The following is a 20,279-nucleotide window of genomic DNA, read 5'->3' on the forward strand; positions in this document are numbered from 1 at the left end:
ATGCTAGGAACACATAACAGGGTTAGTCGGCATCTGTGGAGAGAACACAGAGCCATCTTTCAGCGCCGGTCCCCTCCTTCAGGCCTGCACAGCACCGTTGCTAGGTTACGGTTACCTGGTTACCCGCCTGCACTGGTGCTGGCGGTTGACGGGAGGCAGCGGCGCCGCTCTGATTGGGCCAACGTCGGTCACGTGGTGCCTCTTTGAGCCTCCGCGGCCGAAAGTCGCCGCTTCACTGCGCTTGCGAGTCACACAAACCTGACTGCAAACGAACAAGTCCCGCCTCCTCTCCGCTGATTGGCTTATTATCGGCGATGGTCGACAATGCGAATGATGGTTGGTTCATTCGACTGTCAATCACCGAACAGGGGTTAGGTTGCAGCTGTGGGGCGTCTCCGGCAAAATGGCTTCGTATTTCGAGGAGCATGATTGTGAGCCGACGAACCCCGAGGAGCAGTATCGGCAGAACGCGTTACTGGAGCTGGCCAGGTAGAGTTTCTTCATAACACCCTGCTGTGGGGGGTAATGTACGGAGAGGACCGAAGTCTCTGTGAGACCTTGAGTGGGGCACAGGCCTCAGGAGCACACAGGCCCATCGTGCAGTGACATCCCCTAAAAACGAATTGCCAATTGATTTTAAGGATAAAAGAAATAAAATCTCAATTTTTATTTTTCTTACTCTTCCTGGAATAAATCAGAAAATGCTGGGAGTGCGCACCAAACATGTCAGTATCTGTGGAGAGACCAGACAAGTTTACCTTTCGGTGCAAACTTAACTAAAGGTCTGCAACCGAGACGTAAACTCGTCTGTTCTCTCCATGGATGCCATCTGGCCTGCTCCGTCTTTCCAGCAATTTCTGTTTTTATTTTGCTACTGTCGGCGAATCGACAGAAAGCTGTTTCAGGCAGGGCCTATCTTCAGGGCACCAGACATTTCTTTTTAGAAAAGCTGGAAAAGAAGTGAAAACTGAATGGGGATCAACTCTTTGCCCATTCTCTCATAAAAATGCCAGGGTCACCCTTGCTTTTGCCTCGACACTGCTATTCTCTGCATTGGCCAAACCATTTCTACCACCTGCAATATGAAGCATACCTCTATCCTCCAAGGCACTGTTCTTTTGCCACTCTGATTTTTAGCTGTCCTTCTCCTGGCACTTTATGTAAATTACTTAAATAATATGACCCAAAATACTGCACAGAGGCAAAATTAATGAAACACCAAGCATTGGTGGGAGAAGGATCAGGGTCGGAGTTGAGGAGGCTTTGAAGCAGGGTAGAGAGATGGCAAAATAGAAGGGTTTGGGGCTGTGATTGCTGAAGGGTGGAACAGAGGGAGAGGAAGACAGTAGGAAGAGTGAAGGATGTATGCAGCGCTGAATGAGGTTGCAGAGGTGGGTGAGACTGTGGAAGGACTTGTCGATGAGGACAATGATTTTGAAATTGATGCATTAGTCAATCGGGAGCGAATGAAGGGTGGCAAGGGCAGGGTTGATGTGGGATTGGAACTTGGCGTAGGATAGGATGTGTGTCGAAAGTTGTGATTGTCAGAAGTTGGAGGCTGACAGAGTGTTGGAGTGATCAATTTTGGGGGTGACAAAGGTAAGTGTTTCAATGGCAGTGGAGGTGAGGTAGGGACAGAGGTGGAATTAGGTGGTTATGGTAGGGGAGGAGGATCTACACGCAGGGTGTTGGCCTGCCTTTTGTCTTCTGCATGCTGCTGAGCCTGCTTTTTCCAGAATTTTCTGTTTGTATTTCACTGCCATACTTGACTATTTTCGTTGTGTTTTGTTTAGTTGTCTCACTGAGATGATCTCCAGCTGGTATCATCTCCAGCCTTTCAAAAGACCTTTTTTGGATATTCTACCAGTGATCTCTCTCTCTCTCCTTTTGTTCAGTTGCAGTGAAAGGCCCAATTAACTTCCATTAACTAGATCTCCCGAAGGGCCTACACCCAAACCATGAACCTGTTTTTTCTCTTACTGATACTGATTGATCATCTATGTATTTCCAGAATTTTCTGATTTCCACCATTTCTGATTTATTTTTATTTGTTCTGATTCTTTCTGGGGTACAGTTACATGGGCGCTGGATGCTTTCCGATACCTTGACCCAAATGGTCATTTCTCTTGAGCTGAGTTAGTGAGTATCTGCGGGCTATTTAAGAACATCCATTCAGGCCATCGAGCCCACTCCATTCAAGGCCACATATGATTATTCTAATATTTATCCAATGTGTTGAGTCTCAGTAATGCACAGTTAATTCCGAGACTATCAGAAAACGGTAAAGTCTCTGTGGAATAGTAGCAGAAATCTGACTTCTCTTCATAAACCAAGGGATTTATTTACTGCTTGTATTCTGTCTGTGGGCTGATTTTGATTTATGTTTCAGAATTGATGCTATAGAAAAATGAAGTACATCAACAATAATGCATTTTCTTTTTTTGTACTTGTATATGTTTATAGGTCTTTGCTGGCAGGGATAGATGTGGACCTTGGACAAGTAGATTTTTCTGACTGGGATCACAGATTGCCACCTGCTGCTAAAAAGGAGATTGTACAGAATCTTCCAACTGTTCCTGTGACACCAGCACAGGCAGGTAGGAGTTTCAGTTCAGGGGCAGTGGTAGCTGGAATTAACAGAGTCCACCGTTCAATCTTGTTAAATGATTGAGCGGTGTTAGTGCCAGGGTGTAGAGCGTATGGAAGTGTGACTGGTTACATGGGCGCCATGTGCATTTCTGATCCATACAGATCAGAGGGTTCCAGGTTCGATCCTCGGTCTGCTCTCAAGCGGAGTGACAGTATGGGTGCCACAATTGGCCTGTATCCCCGAGGCAAAGAAGGGGGAATATCAGCATTTACCTTTCCTGGTAAGTATCCTGTAATCCCTGATTGACTGTGTGTGGACATGTGTGCCTGTTGAGGGCAGAATCGACTCGACTGTGATGCTCTCCATGGAAAATAACTTTGTGACACTGACGAGAAGAATGACCACTTTGGCAAGGAACAGATCAGCCATGATATAATTGAATGGCGGAACAGGCTCGAGGGGCCAAATGGCCTCCTCCTGTTCACATGTCCCTAAGATTCTGACCGGCGACCACACCTGTGGAACTGGACCCATGCAAGGATTCAGCATCTTCAGGATAGGAGGGGGATCATATTGGTAGGAATAGAAGGGGGTGGCAAAGAAAGGAGGAGAAAGAGCCACAGATGATTCAGTAGAGCAGAAAAGCACAGAAAGAAAAAGTTTGGAGATGGACAGAAAATGAAACATGCATTACAAGCTGTTGAGTTCTTTATAACCTAACCAGAGCTGAGAACTAACTTCACCCAATGTAGCTGATGGGCTCGTTATTTGAGTCTTGCTATCTGAGTGTCATTTCTAATCTGAATTTTTATTTTTGAGAGGTTTTAGATTTCATTTTTTAACTTAAAAGAAGTTGTTAATTCTGGCAACTTACTTGTGTTCAGAGGGCCCTTTGATCTTTACTGTACTGTTATACGAGAGGAACCTGTTTGATATCAGCACCTGCTTTAGAGTGATTCAAGTGGCAGCTTTGAGTTATACTGCTGGGTTTCCATCACGCTCTGGTTAGTTCACTCTTTGTTAACATTGAAAAGTTTAAAAATAAACTTAAGAATTCCCCAGTTAAGCCTGGGACCTTTGCTACGTCCACCTTTGCAGTGGTTACATTTGTCCTGCAGAAGGTGTGAAGCTGAAGCTTTGTGAGATCTTGAGGTTGGTTGCACTTAAACAGTAGATGTGTAAATTCAGCAATATTTTGTGTCAAATTAACAGAAAATTTGTGATATAAATGGCCTGTAACAATGATATAATAAGCCTTTGTGACTTGAGAAAGTGTGGGTGAATCCCATGGCTGGTAGAGAATGTCACAAGACTGCGCACCGTGTCACAAAATAATTTTGTGCCTTGTTATAGTGAAGACTGTTTGCTGTTCATTCAGACAGAGGCCTTAAGTGTCCGGTCTGCTTATTGGAATTTGAGGAAGAAGAAAAGGTGAAGAAAATGCCATGTGAACATTTCTTCCATTCTGGCTGTATTGTGCCCTGGTTGGGAAAGGTACGTGTGCATCCGTGTCTTACTACTTGAGACTTCTCATTTGAATTTACAGTTTTATTTGTTTTTTTTTATTCCTCCAATTTTCTTTTCCAAGGGCACTGATTCTTACTGGGGTGGCCAGCAAATCTCTGGCAGTAGCCTCTCCTGACCCTTCATGGTGAAGTCCAGAATGTGACACTGTTCCATCCTTGGCTTTTTTTCTTGTTTACCAGTTGCCACTTGCATTTTTCTGCAGGCATGGGGTCAGTTTGCACATGAGTGCTGATGACACCAAGCTCTGCCCCTCCCACCACCACCGACTCAATGACCACTTTTTTTCGAGGAGGATGGAGTATAAAAGCAGGGAAGTCATGCTGCCACCGCACAGAGTGCTGGTGAGTACTGCGAGCAGTTCTGGTGCCCTTATTTCAGGAAGGATATATTTGCAATGGAGGCAGTTCAGAGAATGTTCACTAGGTTGATTCCGGGTATGGAAGAGTTGTCTTATGAGGAAAGATTGAACAGGTTGGGTCTATATTCATTGGAGTTTAGAAGAATGAGAGACAATCTTATTGAAACATACAAGATTCTGAGGGGACTCGATAGGGTAGATGCAGAGAGGACGTTCCCCCTCATGGGAAATCTAAAACTAGGGGGCATAGTCTCAGAATAAGGGGTCGCCCGTTTAAGACGGAAATGAGGAATTTCTTCTCCCAGAGGGTCGTGAATCTTTGGAATTCTTAACCCCAAAAAGCTATGGAGGCTGAGTCATTGAATACATTCAAGGCTGAGTTCGACAAATTTTTGATCAGCAAGGGAGTCAAAGGATATGGGGAAAGGGCGGGAAAGTGGAGTTGAGGTAAAAATCAGATCAGCCGTGACCTCATTAAATGGCGGAGCAGGCTCGAAGGGCCAAATGGCCAACTCCTGCTCCAATATCTTCTGGTCTTACGGTCACTGTTGTATTGTCAAGCTTATCCATCATCAAGTTGTGGATGACCCAGAACTTTCTCCAGTGAACATTGGAATGACTAAAATCATCATATTCAGTTTCTGCTAAAAGCTCCATCTCCTGTCGGGCAGCTCACTTTGGCTGAAGCAGATGGTGTGTAACCTCAGTGTCAGGTTAAATCCTGAGTTGTGCTTCAAATCCATATCCGACCCACCATGAAAAATGCCTACTTCCACCTTCACAACATTGGCTGCCCCCATCTATATCTCACTCCCATCATGTTTAAACTGTTACTCACGCTTTTGTGGATAAAAGACAGGTTAATGTTTTGCGTGGATACCGTTCATGAGAGCTGGGACACAAATTCTAATGAAGGACCCCATGTGAAACATGAATCTGTCTTTCCCTTTCAGATACTAATGGACCTGTTGTGTATTTCCAGCATTCAGTTTTTCTTTACCGATCATTTTATCTTGTTCCGTTTCCTGCTATTCCCTGATCTTGACGACAAGGAGCTGACCTGATTTTGTTTTTTTTCTCTCACTCCTTTTGAGAAGACACCTGACTTTCACCCTGTTCCTCCCATCACAGTGTGGGTGAGATTGGGAATTTGGCGGATATGGAACTTTTCTGTCAACACTCTGTGGCACGACACATTGTTGCGCCCATTTACTGCACCAGTCCGTGCATTGTTGACTGGAGAGTACATCTCAATTTAACATTGTTTTATTTTCTCACAGACAAATTCATGTCCATTGTGCAGACTCGAGTTACCCACTGACAATGAAGAGTACGAGGAGTACAAACAAGACAAGGTAAGACAATTCCATCCTAACTCTGAGCAATGTCAGAGCTTTACTGTGCTGTGTTTACCCCTTTTATTGTTGGTGAGCATTTTATCGCTTATACTGTGGTGAGGATATTCTAGAATGTCCTGGTACAGTAAGGAGCCCAGTTGTGGTAAACACTTCTTTCTGATGATAAATTCATAGGACTGTATCTGGGGCCATTTACTGTATTCGTAAATCCCAAACGGACAAAACAAGGTGGCTATGTATCCTTTTGAACTGCTTTGATAAATTCCAATTTACAAAGAGACAATAGAAGGATTTGAAGTGCCTTGTTAGAAACTATTGAAGCCCCCTGATGGTTCAGTGGATAAATGTACCATGTGGTGTGGTATTGAGTTTTACAGTTTATAAAATCGCAGGTTTAATTCCTGACTTGTGCTGAGTTTGCTGAACTCTGTATGGGCGCTGCTGTTGGCCTTAGCATCTCTGCCTTAGGGATAGATTAAGTGCTGAATCGTCAGTTGACAAACACACACATCCACTCCCAACCTCCCAGCAGAAATCACTGGATAAATGGAGTGGGAACTCTGATTCCCATTGTTAATATAGTTGTAGCACCGTTGAAATACATAACACAGATGATTATTGTTTAGTTTTATTTCTTGGTATTATTTTGTATGATGAAAATGATTAAATTCCAATAAAATTTTAACCTGTCTCTGAGAAAGTAACTTTTCAACACAATTATGCGTTTCATACATCAAACTTGTACTAACCCGAATAAAGTTGACACACTTTCTTGATCATGCAGATTCTAGATACAAATGTAATTTTTATTTTATTGTCCCACCAGGAGAGAAGAAAACAGAAGGAGCAGCGCTTGGAATATCTGCACGATGCCATGTACACGTGACCACCAGCGGGCGGCTCTTCTGGGGACATTCCGAGCTCTGCTATGTACTTTTCTCACTTCCAGTTCCGACTGAGTGTGTGCTGTCCCATTCGGCTCCCTGAGCTTCTCAAGCGTTGTTTCAACAAACATTGCTCGACTTGCTTCTCCTTTCCCTTTAAAACAAATGCAGAACAAGGGCCAAGAGCAGCTGAAGTGCAACGTGCATTGGAAAGTCCTCCAACGAGATTCCCCCCCCGCCCCCCCCCTCCCACACATTTGTGCAGAAATACTGCTACTTTCCTTAGTACTCTTACTGAAATTGGCTGGTCCAGTAGTAACATCACTTCCTCCAGTGCTGGTTCTTCATAAACTGAATTCCATTTTAGATTTTTTTTTAAGGGTTATGGAGAACAAATTACATTTGTGGGACAAAGTGTGTGAAATATTAAATGCTTTGTACCACATATTCTCCTTTCTGCACGAAAAGAAATACACGCATATACAGAGGGCCTGAACACATAATTGAAATGTTGCTCTTTTGTGACTGAAAAAGGCAAACATATATTGCTGTGTAGGATGAAAGTCTTTAGTATTGTCACCCAATACATCAATCTATTGTCCAATTTATTATTACTGGTTATTTGATAACATTTTCCCCTTACTCTCCTGGGATACTAATTTGCTGGGGTGCATTTCCGTTGGTCTCTTGATTAAGAGAATGTTTGAGAGAGAAAGTGTCCAGTGCGTGAGTGTCAGCAGATTAATTGACTGTTAAAACACCAACAGCAACAACTTGCATTTTTGTAGTGCCTTGAACATAGGAAAACGTCCCAAGGCGCTTCACAGGAGCATAATCAGACAAAAAGTTATAAGTGCATTAAGGCGTAATGGTACTAAATAAGCCCACTGATAACAGTGTAAGGGGAAAATCACAAAATAAATTGCATCTTTAAAACAAGCAAGTCAAAGCATCCACCTCTCAGCCTTTGGTATTTTGTTTCATAACACTTTTATCTTTACAGTAGTCACTTAAGAAAAATCACTTTTTCCATGCAAAAATCTATCTAGTAGTCATCCAAGCAGTTGCAAATCCCTGTGCTACCTTAATGTGATTCAGATTAAGAATATTTAACCAGCGGTGACTTGCAATGAAATGTTGTTTTCTCTTATGCTTTGATATATTATCTCATGGTTTCTATCAGTGGGCAAACAAGCCAACGCTTGGGCGGTTCTGCTTCATATCAATGGGCCGAGCCAAGGTCGAATGATCGACGAGAGCATCGCTGTGAATTGGCCGTCACACGTCCTGTGGGAATTTTTCCTGACCCCCGTCCTGCTTAAACACAAGAAGTCATCAGAATTATGAGGCCCCACTAAATTTCCACTTGAGCAATGGTAAACTTATCAATACATATGCTGGACCTTGTGCTCCATGACTGTGCTCAAGTGTTGCGGTTCAGTGCACGGTGCTGGCGATGGGCTTTGTGCGCCATCTGCTGTTCGTTTCAGACATTTTGCTGGTGAAGGGTCTTGGATCTGTTCCACAAGCAAGATCCTTTGTGTTTCATAACTGTCAATATTTCCAGGAGTAGCGTAAGGAAGTGCCAGTTAAGCTGGTGTGTTTAAGGAACAACTTTAGTTCAAGGATGGCTGGCGTGACAGTGAGACACTGACTTTCGGGGACAGGATGAGCTGTGCAGGCAGCAGAAGTGAAGTTTACTGTTTCTTCCAGCAAAGGGTGACTTGGGTCACAATCACTGCGAAGTCGTGGTGAAACAAGTGGTTATTAATTCTGCCATTGAGCTGTACTAGTGTCACTGGACAGTAGGTGTGTGATGTACTAGTGTCACTGGACAGTAGGTGTGTGATGTACTAATGTCAATGGACAGTAGGTGTGTGATGTACTGGTGTCAATGGACAGTAGGTGTGTGATGTACTAGTGTCAATGGACAGTAGGTGTGTGATGTACTGGTGTCAATGGACAGTAGGTGTGTGATGTACTGGTGTCAATGGACAGTAGGTGTGTGATGTACTGGTGTCAATGGACAGTAGGTGTGTGATGTACCGGTGTCACTGGACAGTAGGTGTGTGATGTACTAGTGTCACAGTGCAGTAGGTGTGTGATGTACTAGTGTCACAGTGCAGTAGGTGTGTGATGTACTGGTGTCAATGGACAGCAGGTGTGTGATGTACTGGTGTCAATGGACAGTAGGTGTGTGATGTACCGGTGTCACTGGACAGGAAGTGATTCATATACAGGCGTCACTGGGCAGTTGGAGTGTGATGTACCGGTGTCACTGGACAGTAGGTGTGTGATGTACCGGTGTCACTGGACAGTAGGTGTGTGATGTACCGGTGTCACTGGACAGTCGGTGTGTGATGTACCGGTGTCACTGGACAGTCGGTGTGTGATGTACCGGTGTCACTGGACAGTCGGTGTGTGATGTACCGGTGTCACTGGACAGTCTGTGTGTGATGTACCGGTATCACTGGACAGTAGGTGTGTGATGTACAGGTGTCACTGGACAGTCTGTGTGTGATGTACAGGTGTCACTGGACAGTAGGTGTGTGATGTACCGGTGTCACTGGACAGTAGGTGTGTGATGTACCGGTGTCACTGGACAGTCGGTGTGTGATGTACCGGTGTCACTGGACAGTCGGTGTGTGATGTACCGGTGTCACTGGACAGTCGGTGTGTGATGTACCGGTGTCACTGGACAGTCGGTGTGTGATGTACCGGTGTCACTGGACAGTCTGTGTGTGATGTACCGGTTTCACTGGACAGTAGGTGTGTGATGTAATGGTTTCACTGGACAGTGGGTGTGTGATGTACCGGTGTCACTGGACAGTAGGTGTGTGATGTACTGTTGTCAATCGACAGTCTGTGTGTTATGTACAGGTGTCACTGGACAGCAGGTGATTGATGTACAGGTGTCACTGGACAGTAGGTGTGCGATGTCCCGGTGTCACTGGACAGTAGGTGTGTGATGTACCGGTGTCACTGGACAGTAGGTGTGTGATGTAATGGTTTCACTGGACAGTAGGTGTGTGATGTAATGGTTTCACTGGACAGTCGGTGTGTGATGTACTGGTGTCACTGGACAGCAGGTGATTGATGTACCGGTGTCACTGGACAGTAGGTGTGTGATGTAATGGTTTCACTGGACAGTCGGTGTGTGATGTAATGGTTTCACTGGACAGTAGGTGTGTGATGTACAGGTGTCACTGGACAGTAGGTGTGTGATGTACAGGTGTCACTGGACAGTAGGTGTGCGATGTCCCGGTGTCACTGGACAGTAGGTGTGCGATGTACTGGTGTCACTGGACAGTAGGTGTGTGATGTACCGGTGTCACTGGACAGTAGGTGTGTGATGTACCGGTGTCACTGGACAGTAGGTGTGCGATGTACCGGTGTCACTGGACAGTAGGTGTGCGATGTAATGGTTTCACTGGACAGTAGGTGTGTGATGTAATGGTTTCACTGGACAGTAGGTGTGCGATGTCCCGGTGTCACTGGACAGTAGGTGTGTGATGTACCGGTGTCACTGGACAGTAGGTGTGCGATGTAATGGTTTCACTGGACAGTGGGTGTGTGCTGTACCGGTGTCACTGGACAGTCGGTATGTGATGTACCGGTGTCACTGGACAGTAGGTGATTGATGTACCGGTGTCACTGGACAGTAGGTGTGTGATGTAATGGTTTCACTGGACAGTAGGTGTGTGATGTAATGGTTTCACTGGACAGTCGGTGTGTGATGTACAGGTGTCACTGGACAGCAGGTGATTGATGTACCGGTGTCACTGGACAGTAGGTGTGTGATGTAATGGTTTCACTGGACAGTCGGTGTGTGATGTAATGGTTTCACTGGACAGTAGGTGTGTGATGTACAGGTGTCACTGGACAGTAGGTGTGTGATGTACAGGTGTCACTGGACAGTAGGTGTGCGATGTCCCGGTGTCACTGGACAGTAGGTGTGCGATGTACTGGTGTCACTGGACAGTAGGTGTGTGATGTACCGGTGTCACTGGACAGTAGGTGTGTGATGTACCGGTGTCACTGGACAGTAGGTGTGCGATGTACCGGTGTCACTGGACAGTAGGTGTGCGATGTAATGGTTTCACTGGACAGTGGGTGTGTGCTCTACCGGTGTCACTGGACAGTAGGTATGTGATGTACCGGTGTCACTGGACAGTAGGTGTGTGATGTACCGGTGTCACTGGACAGTAGGTGTGTGATGTACTAGTGTCGCTGGACAGTAGGTGTGTGATGTACTAGTGTCACTGGACAGTAGGTGTGTGATGTAATGGTTTCACTGGACAGTCGGTGTGTGATGTACAGGTGTCACTGGACAGCAGGTGATTGATGTACCGGTGTCACTGGACAGTAGGTGTGTGATGTAATGGTTTCACTGGACAGTAGGTGTGTGATGTACTGGTGTCACTGGAGAGTAGGTGTGCGATGTCCCGGTGTCACTGGACAGTAGGTGTGGGATGTACTGGTGTCACTGGACAGTAGGTGTGTGATGTACTGGTGTCACTGGACAGTAGGTGTGTGATGTACTGGTGTCACTGGACAGTAGGTGTGTGATGTACTGGTGTCACTGGACAGTAGGTGTGTGATGTCCCGGTGTCACTGGACAGTAGGTGTGTGATGTCCCGGTGTCACTGGACAGTAGGTGTGCAATGTCCCGGTGTCACTGGACAGTAGGTGTGCAATGTCCCGGTGTCACTGGACAGTAGGTGTGCAATGTCCCGGTGTCACTGGACAGTAGGTGTGTGATGTACTGGTGTCACTGGACAGTAGGTGTGTGATGTACTGGTGTCACTGGACAGTAGGTGTGTGATGTACTGGTGTCACTGGACAGTAGGTGTGTGATGTCCCGGTGTCACTGGACAGTAGGTGTGTGATGTACTTGTGTCACTGGACAGTCGGTGTGTGATGTACCGGTGTCACTGGACAGTCGGTGTGTGATGTACCGGTGTCACTGGACAGTAGGTGTGTGATGTACAGGTGTCACTGGACAGTCGGTGTGTGATGTACCGGTGTCACTGGACAGTCGGTGTGTGATGTACCGGTGTCACTGGACAGTAGGTGTGTGATGTACCGGTGTCACTGGACAGTCGGTGTGTGATGTACTGGTGTCACTGGACAGTCGGTGTGTGATGTACTGGTGTCACTGGACAGTAGGTGTGTGATGTACTCGTGTCACAGTGCAGTAGGTGTGTGATGTACTGGTGTCAATGGACAGTAGGTGTGTGCTGTACCGGTGTCACTGGACAGTAGGTGTGTGCTGTACCGGTGTCACTGGACAGTAGGTGTGTGATGTACAGGTGTCACTGGACAGTCGGTGTGTGATGTACAGGTGTCACTGGACAGTAGGTGTGTGATGTACTCGTGTCACAGTGCAGTAGGTGTGTGATGTACTGGTGTCAATGGACAGTAGGTGTGTGCTGTACCGGTGTCACTGGACAGTAGGTGTGTGCTGTACCGGTGTCACTGGACAGTAGGTGTGTGATGTACAGGTGTCACTGGACAGTCGGTGTGTGATGTACAGGTATCACTGGACTGTCGGTGTGTGATGTACCGGTGTCACTGGACAGTAGGTGTGTGATGTACCGGTGTCACTGGACAGTCGGTGTGTGATGTACCGGTGTCACTGGACAGTCGGTGTGTGATGTACCGGTGTCACTGGACAGTAGGTGTGTGATGTACCGGTGTCACTGGACAGTCGGTGTGTGATGTCCCGGTGTCACTGGACAGTCGGTGTGTGATGTCCCGGTGTCACTGGACAGTCGGTGTGTGATGTACAGGTGTCACTGGACAGTCGGTGTGTGATGTACAGGTGTCACTGGACAGTAGGTATGTGATGTACCGGTGTCACTGGACAGTAGGTGTGGGATGTACTGGTGTCACTGGACAGTAGGTGTGTGATGTACTGGTGTCACTGGACAGTAGGTGTGTGATGTACTGGTGTCACTGGACAGTAGGTGTGTGATGTACTGGTGTCACTGGACAGTAGGTGTGTGATGTCCCGGTGTCACTGGACAGTAGGTGTGCAATGTCCCGGTGTCACTGGACAGTAGGTGTGCAATGTCCCGGTGTCACTGGACAGTAGGTGTGTGATGTACTGGTGTCACTGGACAGTAGGTGTGTGATGTACTCGTGTCACAGTGCAGTAGGTGTGTGATGTACTGGTGTCAATGGACAGTAGGTGTGTGCTGTACCGGTGTCACTGGACAGTAGGTGTGTGCTGTACCGGTGTCACTGGACAGTAGGTGTGTGATGTACAGGTGTCACTGGACAGTCGGTGTGTGATGTACAGGTATCACTGGACTGTCGGTGTGTGATGTACCGGTGTCACTGGACAGTAGGTGTGTGATGTACCGGTGTCACTGGACAGTCGGTGTGTGATGTACTGGTGTCACTGGACAGTCGGTGTGTGATGTACCGGTGTCACTGGACAGTAGGTGTGTGATGTACCGGTGTCACTGGACAGTCGGTGTGTGATGTCCCGGTGTCACTGGACAGTCGGTGTGTGATGTACAGGTGTCACTGGACAGTCGGTGTGTGATGTACAGGTGTCACTGGACAGTCGGTGTGTGATGTACCGGTGTCACTGGACAGTAGGTGTGTGCTGTACCGGTGTCACTGGACAGTTGGTGTGTGATGTACAGGTGTCACTGGACAGTAGGTGTGTGATGTACAGGTGTCACTGGACAGTAGGTGTGTGATGTACAGGTGTCACTGGACAGTAGGTGTGTGATGTACAGGTATCACTGGACTGTCGGTGTGTGATGTACCGGTGTCACTGGACAGTAGGTGTGTGATGTACCGGTGTCACTGGACAGTCGGTGTGTGATGTACCGGTGTCACTGGACAGTCGGTGTGTGATGTACCGGTGTCACTAGACAGTCGGTGTGTGATGTACCGGTGTCACTGGACAGTCGGTGTGTGATGTACCGGTGTCACTGGACAGTCGGTGTGTGATGTACAGGTGTCACTGGACAGTCGGTGTGTGATGTACCGGTGTCACTGGACAGTCGGTGTGTGATGTACCGGTGTCACTGGACAGTCGGTGTGTGATGTACCGGTGTCACTGGACAGTCGGTGTGTGATGTACCGGTGTCACTGGACAGTCGGTGTGTGATGTACCGGTGTCACTGGACAGTCGGTGTGTGATGTACCGGTGTCACTGGACAGTCGGTGTGTGATGTACCGGTGTCACTGGACAGTCGGTGTGTGATGTACAGGTGTCACTGGACAGTCGGTGTGTGATGTACCGGTGTCACTGGACAGTCGGTGTGTGATGTACCGGTGTCACTGGACAGTCAGTGTGTGATGTACCGGTGTCACTGGACATTTGGTGTGTGATGTACAGGTGTCACTGGACAGTAGGTGTGCGATGTACCGGTGTCACTGGACAGTAGGTGTGCGATGTCCCGGTGTCACTGGACAGTAGGTGTGCGATGTACAGGTGTCACTGGACAGCAGGTGATTGATATACAGGCGTCACTGGGCAGTTGATGTGTGATGTACAGGTGTCACTGGACAGTGGGTGTGTGGTGCGCCGGTGTCACTGGGCAGTCAGTGTTGAACATATTGTCCTCTCCCTGATCCATGTCCCCCTCTCCTCCAGCTTCTTGTTAGAATCCTAAACTCGTGCTTCCAAAGCTCCCACAACACTAAATCGCTCCTGATCAAAGTTATGAACATTCTCTGTGGCGATGACCATGGTGCATTATCTCTCCTTGTCCTCTCTGCAGCCATTGACATGGCCAACCACACCATTTTCCTCCAACACCTCTCCTTTGTTGTCCACCTCTGTGGGATTGCCCTTGCTTGTAATGGCATCATTGTTTTTCATGCATTTCTGCTGCTTGATGTGATGTAAATGAAACATTCCAAAAAACAATCTGTTGGGAAATATCAAGCGGTGAGCACCAGGAGTTTGCTCAATGGACTCTTTTGACATTAAAGGTGCAGCAACATAATATGTTTTAATAAACCTTAATTTCTGACTTTGTTGTGTAATGAGTAGGCCTTTTCTTAATTGAACTATATGCCCCCGTGTCATCAACGATAAACCTAACACAAGTGCCCCCTTTTTAGAGGGGCACAACTAATAGAAAACTAAACTGCAAAACAAAGGAGCTTGAGCACAGGTTGGGAAAGACAGAGAGTGAACCTCTCACTGAGTGAATTGCTAACAGAGTGAGGACATTCAACTGGGAATTTGGTGAGTTTGGGAATGAGATGCGGAGTGGGAAGGAGGTGCTCAGTGATTTAAACCAAAGAACGACAGGCGAAGACTGAGTGGAGCATAAAGGGAGCCCCACGAGGAATCAAAAGTAAAAAACGGACGTCACAAGACGAGGAGGAGCGGTGAGGGTAAGTCATTAGTAATTTAGTTCATTGGTTAATGTTTTTAGTGGTTATTGGGGATAAGAGGAGCAGGAGTGGAGGCCTGAGAGCAGAAGGAGCGGGACCAGCAACCAAGAGCACAGCAGGGATATAAAGGAGAGGGACCAGAGAACGAGAGCAGAGCGAGGATATAAAGGAGAGGGACCAGAGAACGAGAGCAGAGCGAGGATATAAAGGAGCGGGACCAGAGACACTTTTTTATTCGTTCCGGGGATGTGGGCGTCGCTGGCAAGGCCAGCATTTATTGCCCATCCCTAATTGCCCTTGAGAAGGTGGTGGTGAGCTGCCTTCTTGAACCGCTGCAGTCCGTCTGGTGAAGGTTCTCCCACAGTGCTGTTTGGAAGGGAGTTCCAGGATTTTGACCCAGCGACGATGAAGGAACGGCGATATATTTCCAAGTGGGGTTGGTGTGTGACTTGGAGGGGAATGTGGAGGTGGTGTTGTTCCCATGTGCCTACATAAGAAATAGGAGCTGGAGTCGGCCAATCGGCCCCTCGAGCCTGCTCCGCCATTCAATAAGATCATGGCTGATCTGATCCTAACCTCAAATCTAAATTCATGTCCAATTTCCTGCCCGCTCCCCGTAACCCCTAATTCCCTTTACTTCTAGGAAACTGTCTATTTCTGTTTTAAATTTATTTTAATGATGTAGCTTCCACAGCTTCCTGGGGCAGCAAATTCCACAGACCTCCTACATGCTGCTCTTGTCCTTCTTGGTGGGAGAGGTCGCGGGTTTGGGAGGTGCTGCTGAAGAAGCCTTGGCGAGTTGCAGCCACCGGTGGTGAAGGGAGTGAATGTTTAGGGTGGTGGATGGGTTGCCAATCAAGCGGGCTGCTTTGGCCTGGATGGTGTCGAGCTTCTTGAGTGTTGTTGGAGCTGCACTCATCCAGGCAAGTGGAGAGTATTCCATTGCACTCCTGACTTGTGCCTTGTAGATGGTGGAAAGAGCAGAGCGGGGATTTCAAGGAGAAGGACCAGTGACCAAGAGTAGGGCAGGGATATCAAGGAGAGGGACCAGTGACCGAGAGCGGAGCGAGGATATAAAGGAGCAGGACCAGAGAACGAGAGCAGAGCGGGAATGTAAAGGAGAGGGACCAGTGACCAAGAGTTGGGCAGGGATATAAAGGAGAGGGACCAGTGACCGAGAGCAGGGCAGGGATATCAAGCTGAGACCAACTCAAATGCAGGCAGAAATTTGAAGGAGTGACATCAGAGGACAGTGGGTTGGTAACTGGTAACTAATATATTTTGTTCTCTCAGCTAGGGGAGCAGTTTGAACTCGGAACCTGTAACTGGCAAATACTTTATTAAAGTATTACCAGCAAGATAAATGAATTAGTTTAAAAAATAACTAATAATAAACAAAGTGAATTAATTACATAAAAACTTTATTTAAGTAAATAAATAAAACGAGGTTAGATAGAGATGGCAGTGCAGGTGGTGTGCCGTAACTGCAGGATGTGGGAGTTTGTGGGGAGCAGCATGTTCCCAGGCAACCACATCTCCAGTCAGTGTCTGCAACTCAAGGAATTTCTGTTGAGTTGTTGGGCTGGAGTTCAAGGTGCAGACATTGCGATGCATTAGGAGGGGCAGAGTTACCTGGACACTTTGACCCAGGAGGCATTCACACCCCTCAGATGAGGTAGTGGTTTAGATTTGGTCAGCGGTCAGGGCCAGGAGAATCTGACTGAGTCAAACAGGTAAGGGGATCCCAGATGCAATGGTGGAGGAGCCTCAGCCTTTGACCTTGTCCAACAGGTATGAGGTACTTGCTTACTGTGTGGATGAGAACAAAAACTGCAGGGAGGATGGGTAAATTGACCACTGCAACATTATACAGGAGGCCATTCAAGTGGGCGGAACAAGAAGGAATGTGGTATTGTTAGGGGATAGTATAGTTCGGGGAATAGATACTGTTCTCTGCTGCTGCAACCGGGAGTCCTGAAGGCTGTGTTGCCTGCCCGGTGCCAGGGTTAAGGACATCTTCTCGCAGCTGGAGAAGAACTTGAAGCAGGAGGGGGAGGATCCAGTTGTCGTGGTCCACGTCGGACCAACAACACAGGTAGAACTAGGAATGAGGTACTGCTGAGGGAGTTTGAGGAGCTCGGGTCTAAATTAAAAAGCGGAACCTCAAAGGTAATAATCTCTGGATTACGACCTGAGCCACGTGCAAATTGGCATAAGGACAAACAGATTAGATGCTCAAATGCGTGGCTGAAAGTGTGGTGTGGGAAGCAGGAGTTTCAATTCATGGGGCACTGGTACCAGTACTGGGGAAAGAGGGAGCTGTTCCGTTGGGACGGGCTCCACTTAAACCAGGCAGGGACCAGTGTCCTGCCGAATCGAATAACTAGGGCGGGAGATAGGGCTTTAAACTAATAAGAGGGAGGGAGGGTTCAGGTTAAGGCAAATTTATATGTCGAAAGAGAAAAGTCCAGGCTGTCGAGCAGAGTGGTGATTTGGGTAAAGACAAGCAGAGTGTGTCAGGAAAGGAGAGAGTTTAACAAAGGTCATAGGCCATTAGTGACTCAGGTCACATCGGGGAAAAATAGTTAAAATTAAAGGCACTATATATGAATGCACGAAGCATTCGTAACAAGATAGATGAATTAATGGCACAAATAAAGAAAAATGGGTTTAATCTCGCAGCCATTACTGAGACGTGGTTGCAGGGTGACCAAGTTTGGGAACCAGATATTCCAGGGTAGTTGCCTTTAAGAAAAAATGGGCAAAATGGAAAAGGAGGGGGGAGCGGGTAGCCCTGATAATAAAGAATGAGATAAAGACAGTGGTGAGAAAGGATCTTAGCTCAGAAAATCAGTCTGTCAAATCAGTATGGGTAGAGCAAAGAAATAACCAGGGGCAGAAAACACTGGTGGGAGTAGTTCACAGGCCCCTGAACAGCAGTTATCGTGTTGGGCAGAGTACAAATCAGGAAATTGGAGGAGCTTGCAACGAGGGTAATGCAATAATCATAAGGGACTTTAATCTTCATATAGATTGGGCAAACCAAATTGGCAAAAGTAGTTTGGAGGATGAGATAATGGAATGCATTCAAGACAGTTTTCCAGAACAATATGTCTGGGCACCAACTCGGGAACAAGCTATTTTAGATCTCGTATTGTGTAATGAAACAGGGTTAATTAGTAATCTTATAGTTAAGGATCCTCTGGGGCAGAGTGATCATAATATGATAGAATTTCACATTGAGTTTGAGAGTGATGGAATTAAGTCCAAAACTCTGATGTTAAATTTAAACAAAGCCAATTCCGTAGGTATGAGGGGCAAGTTGGCGAAGGTAGATTGGGAAATTAGATTAAAAGGTATGGCAGTAGATAAGCAATGACGAACATTTAAAGAAATAATTCAAAATTCTCAATGAAGATACATTCCTTGAGGAATAAAAACTCCATGGAAAAATGGTTCAACCGTGGCTAACTGGAGAAGTTGAGGATTGTATTAGATTGAAGAAGGCTTACAATGTTGCCAAAAAGAGAAGTAAGCCTGAGATTGGGAGTGTTTTAAAAATCAGCAAAGGATGACCAAGAAATTGATAAAGATGGAGAAAATTGAGTAAACTCGCAAGAAATATAAAAACAGATTCTAAGAGCTTCTATAAGTACGTAAAAAGGAAGAGATTAGCGAAAGTAAGCGTGGGTCCCTTCGAGGCTGAGACAGGAGAAATTATAATGGGGGATAAGGAAACGGCAGAGGTTTTAAACAAATATTTTGTATCTATCTTCACTGTAGAAGACACAAAAAACATTCCAGAAATAGTGGGGAACCAAGGGTCTAATGAGAGCGAGGAACATAAAGTAATTAGGAATCGTAAAGAAAAAATACTAGAGAAATTAATGGGACTAAAAGCCAACAAATCCCCTGGACCTGATGACCTACATCCTAGGGTTTTAAAAGAGGTGGATGCATTGGTTTTGATCTTCCAGAATTCCCTCGATTCTCGAACGGTCCCTGTGGATTGGAAGGTAGCAAATCTAACCCCCCTGTTCAAGGAAAGAGGGAGAGAGAAAACACAGAACTATAGGCCAGTTTGCCTGACATCAGTCATTGGGAAAATGCTGGAATCTATTATTAAGGATGGAGTAACAGGGCACTTAGAAAATCATAATACGATTAGGCAGAGTCAACACGGTTTTATGAAAGGGAAATCATGTTTGGCAAATCTATGAGAGTTTTTTGAGGGTGTAACTAGCAGGGTAGATAAGGGGGAGCCAGTGAATGTAGTCATTTGAATTTTCAAAAGGCATTTGATAAGGTGCCACACAAGAGGTTGCTACACAAGATTAGTGCTCATGGGATTGGGGTTAATATATTAACATCGATTGAGGATTGGTTAACGGACAACTAAAGAGGTAAGGGACAGTATAAGACATAAGGAAAGGGCATACAAGAAGGCAAAAAATGGCACAGATCCTGGCGAATGGGAAAGATACAAAGATCAACAAAGGGTCATAAAACAGATCGTGAGAGCTACAAAAAGAGAGCATGAAAAGAAACTTGCAAGGGATATCAAAACCAATATGAAGAACTTTTATAGTTATATTAGGAAAAAGAGGGTGGTCAGTAGCAGTGTTGGCCCCTTAAAAACTGAAAGTGGGGATATTGTCATTGACAATGGGGAAATGGTGGACATGTTGAACAATTACTTTGCGTCAGTATTTACAGTAGAAAAAGAGGATAGCATGCCGGGAATCCCAAGAAAACTAATATTGAATCAGGGACAGGGACTCAATAAAATTAACATCAGGAAAGCAACAGTAATGAAGAAAATGATAGCACTAAAGAGTGACAAATCCCCAGGACCAGATGGTTTCCATCCCAGTGTTTTAAAGGAAGTAGGTGAGCACATTGCAGATGCCCTAACTATAATCTTTCAAAGTTCTCCAGATTCAGGAACTGTCCCTCTGGATTGGAAAATTGCACGTCACTCTGCTTTTTAAGAAAGGAGAGAGAGGGAAACCAAGGAATTATAGACCAGTTAGCCTAACATCTGTTGTGGGGAGAATGCTGGAGTCTATAATTAAGGATCGGGTGACTGAACACAACGAGAATTTTCAGTTAATCAGAGAGAGCCAGCATGGATTTGTGAAAGGTAGGTCGTGCCTGACAAACCTGATTGAATTTTTTGAAGAGGTGACGAA

The 20,279-nt window shown here is 46.3% G+C and overlaps 1 protein-coding gene across 8 annotated transcripts; it reads left to right on the forward strand.

Annotated features, from left to right (window-relative positions):
• Positions 1-362: 362 nt before the first annotated feature.
• On the forward strand, positions 363-14,717 carry rnf181 (ring finger protein 181). 8 transcript variants are annotated; one of them, XR_010966510.1, is made up of 7 exons: positions 363-489; positions 2,464-2,597; positions 3,969-4,084; positions 5,756-5,830; positions 6,660-11,022; positions 11,087-11,118; positions 11,215-14,717. XR_010966510.1 is itself a non-coding variant. In XM_068001301.1 (5 exons), exons 1-5 carry the CDS (start codon positions 404-406, stop codon positions 6,717-6,719), a joined length of 471 nt encoding a protein of 156 aa, XP_067857402.1. In that variant the 5' UTR covers positions 363-403; the 3' UTR covers positions 6,720-14,717. The 8 variants fall into 8 exon arrangements, 1 of the variants encoding a protein (XP_067857402.1); XR_010966506.1 differs by having other exon boundaries at positions 6,660-12,750; positions 12,847-14,717; XR_010966508.1 differs by having other exon boundaries at positions 6,660-12,558; positions 12,847-14,717.
• Positions 14,718-20,279: the final 5,562 nt, after the last annotated feature.

The sequence above is a fragment of the Heptranchias perlo genome, chromosome 20 (assembly GCF_035084215.1).
Source record: "Heptranchias perlo isolate sHepPer1 chromosome 20, sHepPer1.hap1, whole genome shotgun sequence".
Taxonomy (NCBI): Eukaryota; Metazoa; Chordata; class Chondrichthyes; order Hexanchiformes; family Hexanchidae; genus Heptranchias; species Heptranchias perlo.